The sequence below is a fragment of the Thermobia domestica genome, chromosome 4, assembly GCF_964235325.1.
Source record: "Thermobia domestica chromosome 4, izTheDome1.hap1.1, whole genome shotgun sequence".
NCBI lineage: Eukaryota > Metazoa > Arthropoda > Insecta > Zygentoma > Lepismatidae > Thermobia > Thermobia domestica.
The window spans coordinates 313,647,421-313,660,539 of NC_137457.1; the positions used below are offsets into that span (position 1 = coordinate 313,647,421).

The window sequence follows — 13,119 nt, forward strand, 5'->3', positions numbered from 1 at the left end:
AACTGAAACAAAACTTTTTGAATATGAGTGAGAAATGTTAATTAAAAATCCAATGGATATTAAAAAATGTCAATGTTTAATGAAATAAAAGTTTGAGAAAACGTAAGTTCTAAGGTCAATTTTTGTGATTTTTAGGGTCATTTTACAGTCATTTTATAGGTCACTTTTTAGAAAATTTTAGATCAACAACATCCGGGCTCTGGTCATCAGGTATTCTAATAGCCCTTGTAGGATCGCTTTTCTCCGGAGTTTTGCTTTTTGCATTAGCTATAGGTGCTACGCTTCAAACTTCTAACCAATCCTCTGGATAAGAAAACTACTCAACGTCTCATTTCAATATCGGTAAATGAACAAGAAACTTCAGTTGAATTTGTATATAAGTCTGCTAATATCTTATCGTCTGTCGGGAATCAATTTCTTCATCGTTTATTGATTTACCAAGAATATTCCTCCTCTACCATCAATAGTGACGTATATTGTTAGTGATCTGTTAATCTACCACGTGCAATGATCAAAACACACTAACAATAAACAAAACTTTACATACAATCAGTGGCAAAGCAGGGATTTCTATTCGGGGGGTCAGTGTCCTACTCCGGAAAACTTTTTTTTTTTTTTTTTTGTCAATGTGGAGACTGAAAGCGCAAATTTAGGTTTTATTCTAGCAACTTTTAAAAATTTTGGGGCTTGAGAGTCCAGATCCCCAGAAACTCCCCCTGGATACGCAACTGCATACAATGGAAAATTAATACAGTTTGATAGACAAAAGCAAATGCTTCTGACAAGAGACTTATATAAGTGAATAAATAAAGAAAATCTGCTACTAAAATAAGCAAAATTGCAAATAATTAAATCAATCAAACTACATAATAACACATATAGTTGCAACATGTTATATCTGACTTCACTGGGGCAGTTAGAAGATTATCAGTACGTTAACTCCGCTACGAATCACAATCTCAATCTATTCTGAATCTATCCTCATATTTCTTCATTAAGGCTCGAGTTTAATGGACCCACTCGGTACCCAATGCTATACATTTTAAAAACTATCACTTGACTCACGGAAATAAAAAAAAAAATTACTTAAATAACAATACAAGAACACAACCAAGGAAATGTCATAGAATCTCAATACTTGCTAAGTCTTAATAATTATTAAAGAAAGTATGCGTACGAGTGCAATGGACCCACCTGATAGTCCTAGGGTTAAAAGTATATCCTTGTATGGATATTTAGATAGAGAAAATACTAGTTCTTGCCGAATTTCTTTAACTACTTGCGATATATATACCCCGGTACATCAACTATTTATTGATTTTAGAAAGGCTTACGACTCGGTTAGGAGAGAAACATTATACAACGTTCTTACAGAACTTAGAATACCGAGAAAGCTAATTAGATTAATTAAGATATGTTTAAGTGAATCCCAAAGTAAAGTCCGGGTAGGAAAATTTTTGTCCCCGAGCTTCCACGTCGAAAATGGCCTGAAACAAGGAGATGCGGTGTCGCCATTATTATTTAACTTTGTGCTGGAATACGCCATAAGGAAAATCAAAGATAGCAACCAGGGCCTAGAGTTGAACGGCATTCACCAGGTTATGGCATATGCTGATGATGTAAATTTAATAGGGGATGATAGAAGAACAGTAGAAATAAATGCAGAGATCTTATTAAACGCTTGCAGGGACATGGGTTTAGAAGTAAATGCAGAGAAAACTAAATACATGGAAGTGCGTCGGGACCGTAATACGGCAAATTGTGGAGGCGTTAAAATATTAAATAATGCTTTTGATAAAGTGGATACTTTCAAATATTTAGGATCAATATTAACAGACGAAAATCATATTCACGAAGAAATTAAATGTCGACTAAAAGCAGGGAATTCGTGTTACTACTCGGTTCAAAATCTCTTGTCGTCGCGAATTCTGTCGAAGAATTTGGAGCTTAAAATATATAAAACGATAATCATGCCTGTTGTTCTGTATGGTTGCGAAACATGGTCGCTTACTCTGAGGGAAGAACATAGACTGAAAGTATTTGAGAACAGGATCCTGAGAAGAATATTCGGACCCAAGAGGAACGAGAATGGGGAATGGCGGAAGCTTCATAACGAGGAACTACATAGTTTATACGGTTTACCCAACATTGTTAGGGTCGTCAAGTCTAGGAGGCTTAGGTGGGCAGGTCATGTAGCTAGAATGGAAGAAAGTAGAAACGCTTTCAAAGTCTTGACTGGTAGACCCATAGGAAAACGACCATTAGGAAGACCTAGGCGCAGATGGGAGGATAATATTAAGATGGATCTCGCAGAGATAGGAATACAAAGTAGAAACTGGATGCAATTAGCTAAGGATAGAAGTCAGTGGAGAGCTTTTGTGAACGCGGCACTGAACCTCCGGGTTCCATAGGCCATAGAGTTAGTTAGTTAGTTAGATATGTTCCATTATTTTCAAACTAGGGTTTAAAGTGTGATTGATTGCATCTAGGGCGGCTTATAACACTGAAAGGAGTCGTTTTATGACACATGTTTATTAGAACGTTTTACTTTCATTTGATATAAAGAATTACCCAGCAAATTTTGGCAGTTGAATTTTTTTGACATCCTGTATTTACGATAGGAAATGAAGTTATGCAATGTGCATAAATAATTACTGTTTTCCATGCAGTAGTATTTGCATTAAGGTGCCTGTAATTATTATTATTTAAAACTATATAAATTTTAAAATAACACTGGCACATGAATTCACATCCATATATGAAAATCTCATAGGTGATATGGTAATGCTCTTAAGTCGTAATTAAATTGTACGTAATTACAGATGTACATGAAAATTCAGAGTGTTAGAGCTGACGGTGGTGAACAGAAGAGGAAGAAAAGAACACATTTCTTTCAAGTTGCCTAAGGGGTTTTAAAAGTGACATGACAATTGTGCAGCAAGAATAGCAGGATCTTTCAAGTGAAAACTCCTTGTTCTTTAGTCGTGAAAAGAGAGGGGATGGAGATAGATGATGTGAGTTTGAAATTACATTTATACATATAAACTAGTTCTCTCTTTGGTCAATCCTAGCACACTGATAAGCATCAAATATTTTCTGGGCGCTAAGTATACGATATTATATGTGGGCGCTAAATCTACGGGCGCTAAATATACTCCACGACAAAGAACATGACCCGCTATAAACAATACCAACTTCTCCTCCACTCTTTCTTCTACATGCCATGTCTCCATTTGTCGATACAGTACCCCCTAGTACTATGAAACTCTCTTCTTCCATGTTGGAATGGAAAAAGATGATGTAATTGACACTACTTTATAAGAATATAAACCAAAAAAGAGAGTAGAAAACACTTTATAAAATTTACGTTTTGAGGCTCGTTTTGGCGCCCCCTCTGACTGTGGCGCCCCTGATTGCCAGGCCCTTGGTCCGCCCCTGATTGACTTAATATATATTCTTTATTACATCTTAACATTGATCAACAAAACTTTCTAGGTTAATCGTAACCTTTTAATTCATGCAGCTCTGTGCTTACGTTGCATGGCCAGATCTATCTACACAACAAAAGTTAACTAAAGGACCACGCACAACAGAGGTATGTGCCCTAATCTTTTATCCACACAGCAGCATTTCTACCTTTAAGAAATGTTCTTTTCAGCCTGAGTAGAGATATCAAGATGATGGATTTCATTTCGATAGTCATCCGTGCAGACAGCAATTCCTGGGAAAGACGCATACATTGCTATTGGCACTCGAAGCGGGTCATTTGCATTTACCGCCCGTTCTCAAATGGAGGCTTTTATCAGTTCCAAAGATGAGAACGAGTACATAAGAAGCGTCCCACATAAAGCTCGTCACGTGACAAGAAAGACGAATGAGAGAATCGTACCACTCCTGCCCCTGTCCCTCTGCTTTCTGTCGTATATGTATGTGGTTGTACGTTTCAATGTGTGAGTTTCCTATACGTATACTGCAATCAAGTTTGTGTGGTTTGGCAAAGGAAAACAAGGGGGTAAAAAAAAAAGAAAATACGCATTTCAGTTGCTACGTTTCGAGTCATAGACTCTGTAAAATGTTTGATAAGAGGATTATGGTTTATTACATGCCATTTCAAGTCTCTCTGTTTCTCTCTTCCCACTTCTTCCCCACTAGCACTAATAATTTGCAGGACAAAATTACATTTTGTGTTCTCTCTCTCTATAGCGATACTCAGAAAATAAAGCTTAACATAAGATTCCGAAATATTACGTTGATGTGTTTTACAGAAATAGTCACAGAACAGTACTCACCCATCCCAGAGTTGAATTTTGTCTTTTACCCTTCATCACTCACCCTTTTATTCTCAGCAACAGCTTTCCCGTCTCGTCCTCAATCATCCTCACCCTCAGTTACCTTCAATTACCTTCATCCTCACATTCACCAACTAGAATTGCCTTCACATTCATTCTCAGCACGTCTCTGCCCTGTCCTCACTCATCCTGTGCCTCAATTACCTTAAATTACCCTTAATTGCCTTCATTTTTACACTAAGCAGTTAGAATTGCTTTCCAATCATTCTCAACGTCTCTCACCCCATGTCCTCACTCATCCTCACTATGAATTACCTTCAATTACCCTGAATTACCTTCATCCCCACATATAACAATTGCAATTGCCTTCACATTCATTCTTAACAACGTCTCTAACCCCTGTCCTCACTTTTCCTAACTCTGAATTACCTTAATTTACCCCCAATTACCTTCATCTTTACTCTCAATAACTGGAACTGCCTTTACATTCATTCACAATAATATCTCCCACGCTGGCTCAATTACCTTAAAGTGCTCTAATTATTTTCATCATCACACTCAATAATTGGAATTATCTTCATATTCATTTTCAACAACGTCTCCATTCTGTTCTCACTTATCTTTAGCCTATATTACCCTAATTACCCCCAATTACCTTTATCCTCACACTTTAAAAATTGAAACTGACTTCACATTCATTCTGAACAATGTCTCCATCCTGTCCTCACTCATCGTCAGCCCATAAAATTACCTTTAATTACCTTCATTTTTACATTAAGCAGCTTGAATTGTTTTCCGATCATACTCAACAACGTCTTTCACTTCCGTCCTCACTCATCCTCACTTTGAATTACCTTAAATTACCGGGACCATGTACACCAAAGGCACATGCCCTAGAGCAGCCAGGAGGGCATTAATTATATTAAGCTTCGGCGTTTTCTTAGGATAAGTTTCTGTGTAGTTGACATGTCGTTAATATCCTTAAGACTAATTCATATTTAACTTTATGAAGCTTTGACATTATCTTGCGGGTAAGTTTCTGTGTACTTGACATTTAATATAATCCTTCAACTTAACTCACACTGAACTTTGTGAAACTTTTGCATTATCTTGGAGGTAAGTTTCTGTGTGCTTGATATTTTTGTTTAAATCCTTAATGATAATTCATATGTAACTTTCTGAAGCCTTGACATTAACTTGCAAGTAAGTATTTATGTAGTGACATTATGTTAAAATCCTTAATGGTAGTTCACACTTAGCTTTGTAAAGTTTTCGTGTTGTTTTGATTAAGTATTGAGTGAGTTTTGAGTGTTTGATGCTTTGTTAAAATCCCTAAGGGGAAATCACATTTAGTTTTGTAAAGCTTCGATACTATTTTGAATTAAGTATTTACTTTTTGTAGATGAAGTCCCATTTAACTTTGTGGAGATTTGGCATTATCTTGCAAGTAATTTTCAATGTTCTTGATATTTTGTTGTAATCTTTTAGGCTAATTCATATTTGACCTTGTCATATAAGCTTTGGCATTATTTTGTTGATAAGTTTCTACATACTTGACATTTTGTTATAATTCTTAAGGTTAATTTATACTTAACTAGTGAAGCTTTAGCATTATCTCGTGCGTAAATTTCTGTGTTTGATATTTTATTGACTTTGTATTATAATCCTTAAGGACAGTTCATACTTAACTAGGAAAGCTTTAGCATTTTCTCGTGGGCTTTCTGTGTGTTTGATATTTTACTGACATTGTATTATAATACTTAAGGCTAGTTCATAATTAAGTAATGAAGCTTTAACATTACCTCGTGGGTAAGTTTCTATGTGCTTGATTTTTTATTGACATTGAATTATAATCCTTAATACTAATTCATACTTAATTAGTGAAGCTTTGGCATTATCTCATGGGTAAGTTTCTGAGTGTTTGATATTTTATTGACATTGTATTATAATCCTTAAGGCTAATTCATACTTAACTAGTAAAGCTTCAGCATTATCTCGTGCTTGATATTGTATTGACTTTGTATTATAATCCTTAAGGACAGTTCATACTTAACTAGAGAAGCTTTAGCATTTTCTCGTGGGTAAGTTTCTGTGTGCTTGATATTTTACTGACATTGTATTTTAATACTTAAGGCTAGTTCATAATTAACTAATGAAGCTTTAACATTATCTCGTGGGTAAGTTTCTGTGTGTTTGATATTTTATTGACATTGTATTATAATCCTTAAGACTAGTTCACACTTAACTAGAGATACTTTAGCATTATCTTTCGGGTGATTTTCTGAATGTTTGACACTTTGTGTTAATCTTTAAGGTTAATTCACATTTAACTTTATAAAATTTTTACCAGTAAGTTTCAATGACTTGACATTTTATTAAAATACTTAAGATTAATTTACACTCACGTTTTGCTATTTATACAGGGTGTCCCGGAGCCGAGTGACACCTTTCGAAGTTGAATATTTCGCAGGCGCTACAGCTTGGAGTGGATTACAGCTGGGGAATTGGAAGAGATTCTGTAGGATGCCATTTTATAGGAATGCCAGAACAGTTACTATGGATATCGTTGGGACGTTGAACAGTGTTTTTTTTTTTTTTTTTTTTTTACGTTCGTACTTATCACGAAAAGAAGTTAGTCATTAAAGTGAAGCGATAGTTGCGACATTTCATTGTTTCCTGACATTTCATTGTTTCCTGGCATTATAACTATTACAGTGTTCGTATGAAATGGCATTCTATCCACTTTCCATCGCCCAGCAGCAACCCACTCCAAGTTATTACGCCTGCGCAATATTCAAGTTTGAAATTTGTCAGTCGGCTCGGTACCATTCCCTACTATATTAAAATTCTTAAGGCTAGTTCACACCTACCTTGTAAGGCTTCAAAGCGTCGCTTCTCAGTTTCGGACTCTAAAGCATCAAATACAGCTGCACCGACAAGAAGGTACGTGAACGTGCATACTATTAACGACAAAGTTCGAACGTTTTGCTTCTTCATGCTAGCACCATGCTGGCTGGTGGCACGCTATACTACGGCGACAGCTGTAATTCGTTTCTCAACCGCAGTCACCATTGGCGCCACTGTCGAGGGTCCTCAATTAAAAACAACATTCAACAAGAAGAATAAGGTAACGTTTTATATATATATATATTTTAATATTTATATATTAAAGTTCTGGCGAGGACACTGGGCGGGATTCGAAGACAGATATGGAGGGAGGGTAAGAAGTAATACGTTGCAATTAGGACAAGACTCTTCGTTTTGAAGTAGGGGTAAGTGGAGGGACGCAATTTTTTTAAATGAGAGAACTTCAGTTATTAATTTGTTTTACCAAATGAAGAACGAAACAGTTGGATTTGAAGTTCTTGTTCATGTGTATGAAAACGATGCACTGTTTATCAACGGATTCTTTTTTTTTTTTAAACTAAGAAACTGCAAACGTTTGTTTTTTAAATATAGATTACGTTCAATTTACTCCTTCTCTCGACATATTATGTGTTAAGGCAATAGTCGTTTTTTTACTAAAGTTTCTTTTTTGCATGTAATGAGTGTTTAATGACCAAAGTGTAACTGAAATAATTGTATTGTGTACTATTTTTTAGTGTATGTATGTGTGAGTGTTGTATTATTCGTTTAACTTTATGTATATGTTTTATTAGTTTATATTTTCTATATGTATTTATATATATATATATAACTATATATACTTTGTTCGAAGTAGAAGAAGAGCTAAAACTGATGGCAGATTTTTTTCTATATATTTATATATATTTGTGTAGATATATATATATAGACAGATGTATATTATATAAAAAAGTCGAATGATATATGTGTAAGTGGTATTATCATCATGTGCCGGACCTATATGACATCACTGTGTGACAATATCCTGCCATGCTCGGGAATCGAACTAGGACCCGGCGGCTTAGTTCCTTAAGCGCCGTGTCGGCGGCGCCTCGGGTCGTTGTGGGTTGGAAGATTAAAGGGCTAAGCTGTGGGTTCCTCATATACTTCATGAGGGCGCCGATTCTGCATAGAATGAGGTAACGTCACTGGCGAATTCACTTTGTAACAAAAACATGATGAATCTGCTACCATCCACCTCCTGCAAAGAAAAAGAAACAAAATACTTGTGTGAGTAAAAATGTCTGATTTTCGCTTGCTATACATAATAATTATAAACGGATAAATATAGCAACACTGAAAATTTAGTAGATTGACAACATAGAAAAATACAGATGGCAACACTGAGTTTGAGATATGGAAACATACCAGTTTTAAATATGGCAACACTGATATATTTTATTTAGAGTAACAGTGTGAGATATGGAAACATACCAGTTTTAAATATGGCAACACTGATATATTTTACTTATAGTAACAGTGTATAACTTTATCTAAATCCTAAAATAAAGAGGCACATCCAGTTGATGTGAAAAGTTGAAATTTGGCATGATTCTAGCTTTCCGGGACTAGCCTACAGGAAAATTTCCAAAAGTGAATATTTTTAATTTTTAGGAGGTCTAAAGGGGGATGAAGAAATTCTCCATGTCATTTAAATTGACATTTTTTTGACATATAATCTCATGTTTTAGGTACTTTGAAATTTGGAGTAAAAACTTAAAATTCGGGGTGCTTCTACGTTTTCCATAGGGTTATTTAACGAAATTACTAAAAATAAAATTTCTAACTTTTATGAGCAATTGAAAAATCTTCACTATGTTTCTCATATAGGACATCTTCTACACCTCAAAATTATTGGGCACTTCCTGTAGGGCTACAATGATTAAAATTTGACATGATTGTAGCTTTTCGGGACTAACCCACAGAAAAACTGCGAAAATTGAATATTTTAAATTGTTAAGGGATCAAAGGGGGTAATGAAGAAATTCTTCCTGTCATTTAAATGAATCTTTTTTAAAACCTATAATCTCATATTTTAGGTACTTGGAATTGGAATAAAAACTTGAAATTCGTCATGCTTGTACGTTTTCGTTAGCTTACCCAACTAAATAACCAAAAATAAAAAAATCCAACTTCAGAATGGTCTTATGGGGAACTAAAAAATCTTCTCCATGTTATTTATATGAGACATCTTCTACACCTCAAAATGGTTAGGCACTTCCGGCAGGATTAGAATGATGAAATTTGGCATGATTGTAGCTTTCTGGGACTAACCTATACTAAAATTGCCGAAAGTGAATATTTTAAGTTTTTCATGTATCTAAAAATGGGATGAAGAAATTCCCAAGTTATTTAAATGGGCGTTTTCTTAGGATACAAAATCTTATCTTTTAACTAGGAAAAGAAACATGAAATTCAGTAGAATGGTGAGTTTAAGAAGTGCAAAATCGTACGCAGGGATTTGAGGTCAAAGCCCCTAGCTAGCTAAATTTAGGAAATATAAGCACAAATGCAAGAAATTCACTCTTGATGCAAAGGATACATAAGAGATGCGATGACGTAGGCCGAGCAAACACAGGGGTCTGGGGAGGATTCTCCAGCTAGCCAATAGATAGTCTTAGATATAGCAACACTGAAAAATAGTAGATTGACAACAAACAAAATGGATATGGCAACACTTTATTTGAGATGTGGAAACATACAAGCTTTAAATATGGCAACACTGACATATTTTATATATGGTAACACTGTATAACGTTGTCTATTTTTTTCTAAATTCACACATTTTCCTTTCATTCCTTCTTAAAACTTGATGAACAGATGGAGTTGAAGTATATGAGTCAATAGTGCCAATAGCCTTGAATTTATTAATTTCATTCGGGGTAAAAGTGCAAGAAAATATCGTAAAATGGAAATATAAGAAGAAAACTAGAACACCAAAAGATAGTATATTGACATGACGACACAGAAAAGATTAGATATGGCACCAGTGGAAATTTTATGTATATGGCCACACCGAATTTAAGATATAAGAACACTGATAATTTTTAAATATGGCAACATTTATAGGTTTTAAATAGTTTGACAGTGCATAACTTTGGATTCAGGTCTCTTCTAAATCCACACTCTTTTTCTCGATTCCTTCAACCTTGGTAAACTGAACGTGTTTAAATATAGATTAAGATTAAATAGTACCAATGACTTCGAGACTATTGATTTCATTCAGATTATCAGTGTAACAAAATTTAGCAACACGGAAATGTGAGAAGATAAATGGAACTCTGAAAGATAATAGATTAACAATATATAAAAATTTTGATATGGCAACACTGAAAGTTTTAAATTTGACAACACTGAGTTTACGATATGGTGCTAAATTTTAAAACACAGCAACACTGATATGTTTTAAATCAGGTAGTACTGTGTAACGTTGGCTATATCTTCTCCTATGATGTCACACACATATATGTACGCACTTGATATATTGTAAATTTTTGTTTCATTTAAGTTTAACGTCCCTTTCAGCAGCGAGGATATGTGACACTCAGGATTCAAACCACATGAGCTCATGCCGTAAATCGAGCCCGGGTTTCCTACGCCAAAGACATGTACATTATATACATATCCATGAGAATGTCTAGATTTTAGTTTCATTAGAGTGTAGGGCCCCTTTTAGCAGCAAGGCTATATAAGATGTGGATCTACAACTTAACGTAGGATCCGAATCACATGAGTTCCCGCCAAGAATTGAACTCTGATATCCTGTGCCAAAGACGTGTACGCTATCCACATAGCTACGAGGTAGCTCAACGTGTTATATTGTAGAATTTATATTGCGATTTACGAGGAGCTGTCAAAAATTTCCTGAAATTTCTTTGTAACTATTTATTGCCACAATATAGATACATATTTACTTATTCGCTTTCAAAAATTCGTTGACAACACACACACATTTGTTCCATAGCTCCTGCCACTGCTGGAAACAACGCTGAGAGTCCTATTTTGGTATGTTCCGAAGTTCAGAAATCGGTTTGATTTGGATGTCTTCTATGATGGCAAAACGGCTCGCAGAAACCAACATTTTCTTACTCTAGTAGCCTCCCTACTCACCGAATTTAGCACCAGCGGATTTCTGCCTCTTCCCTAGGATCAAAAGGGGCCTCAAGGATAATCGTAGAAGACATCCAAACCAACGCAACGTCTGAACTTCGAAACATACCAAAACAGGACTTGCAGCGCTGTTCCCAGCGATAGCAGGAACAGTGGAACAAATGTGTGTTCTCAAGGAGCCTATTTTGAAGGCGATTCAGTGAATATGTAACTATATTCCGAGAACTTCTTGACTGTCCCTCGTATAAGTAGTACTTTCGAATTTTATCATTCTTTGATCCGCAGTTAATAAAGCAGAAACATTTTTTTAAAAAGTATATGTTATTATAGAACAGGTGAAATACATTTTGAAATGGTTGCGTTTCGACATCATCAAGGCATTTGACACTATTTATACAATTATTAAGAGTCCATTTATACGATAGTACAAAGACTTGACAGTTCTCAGAACTGCGATACGAACAATAACTCAAAACGCCATTCAATTTTGTATCTATTTGTGTAACTATTCAAGAGTGAAGTAAGACTTTGTTATCAGTAAAATGAGGTTACCTTTTCAAACAACTAAAAAGTTTTGCTTATAAAACATTTTGAAGCTATGTTAGGTACATAAGATTATTCCATACGATAAAGGTTTAATGTTTCACTAACATAATACAAATTATCTCTAGTTAAAGTCCATTCTTCTTGTATATATTTATAAGCAACAAAATGCCATTTTTATTTTCTTCATAAAATAGTCATATTTTTTTCTGTTCTCCTCCTCTTCTCTTCTTAAATACGTTTTACACCTTGCCATATTATCTCCCGTAAATTTCTTTATTAGCATTGAAGAGTCTGGAGTAACATTATTTTTAACTCCGTTTTTCTACATTATTTCTTTCCAGAAAAGAAACATATAAAGAAGAAACGAAAGGCTTCTAAACCACAATAGTAACCGTTTATAATACTTCTTCTCTCTTCATCTGCTTCCATTCTTTCTTTCCTTTATATTGTCATAAAGAAAGGTTTGTTGTTTCTTTTTTTTTAAATCATTTTTGTTATCAACGCTCATTCAAACATTGGTTGTTGCTCAACACAAAGAGAAAGTATATTGAACTAGCAAATACACTACTTAAAAAGAGTATATAGATACAGTAAATAAGTTTAATGTATTTTTTAAGCTTTCTTCAGAATTAATGTCTTTATTACTGATAGCAAAGGAAAAGATATATATATGTATATAAAAAAGAGCTACAAAATTTATAACCTTCTCTCCATTTTCGTGCCTTGTGTTCTGTTCCATTCAGGGGTTTAGGGATTTGATATCTGGGCTTTTGGTATCTATGGCCACGGTAACCCGTCACTAGGATTAGGATTAGGAATTAGATTTCTGGGCTTTCGGCATCTATGGCCATGTTAGCCCGTCACTAGGATTAGGATCAGGAATTAGATTTCTGGGCTTCGGCATCTATGGCCATGATAGCCCGTCACTAGGATTAGGATTAGGAATTAGATTTCTGGGCTTTCGGCATCTATGGGCATGTTAGCCCGTCACTACGATTAGGATTAGGAATTAGATTTCTGGGCTTTCGACATATATGGCCATGTTAGCCCGTCACTAGGATTAGGAATTAGATTTCTGGGCTTTCGGCACCTATGGCCATGTTAGCCCGCCACTAGGATTAGGAATTAGATTTCTGGGCTTTCGACACCTATGGCCATGTTAACTCGTCACTAGGATTAGGATTAGGAATTAGATTTCTGGGCTTTCGGCATCTATGGCCATGTTAGCAAGTCACGTATGAGGGATGATCACACTATCCGAGGATAGGAA

At 35.2% G+C, this 13,119-nt stretch overlaps 1 protein-coding gene across 1 annotated transcript in view; it reads right to left on the bottom strand.

Annotated features, from left to right (window-relative positions):
* Task6 (TWIK-related acid-sensitive K[+] channel 6) overlaps nt 1–13,119 on the bottom strand; it is an 836,358-nt gene that overhangs the window by 547,783 nt on the left and 275,456 nt on the right. Inside the window, exon 2 of the mRNA XM_081756527.1 lies at nt 7,160–8,394. Within this exon, the coding sequence (XP_081612653.1) occupies nt 7,160–7,286 (127 nt within the window). The 5' untranslated portion in view covers nt 7,287–8,394. The remainder of the gene's footprint in view (nt 1–7,159; nt 8,395–13,119) is intronic.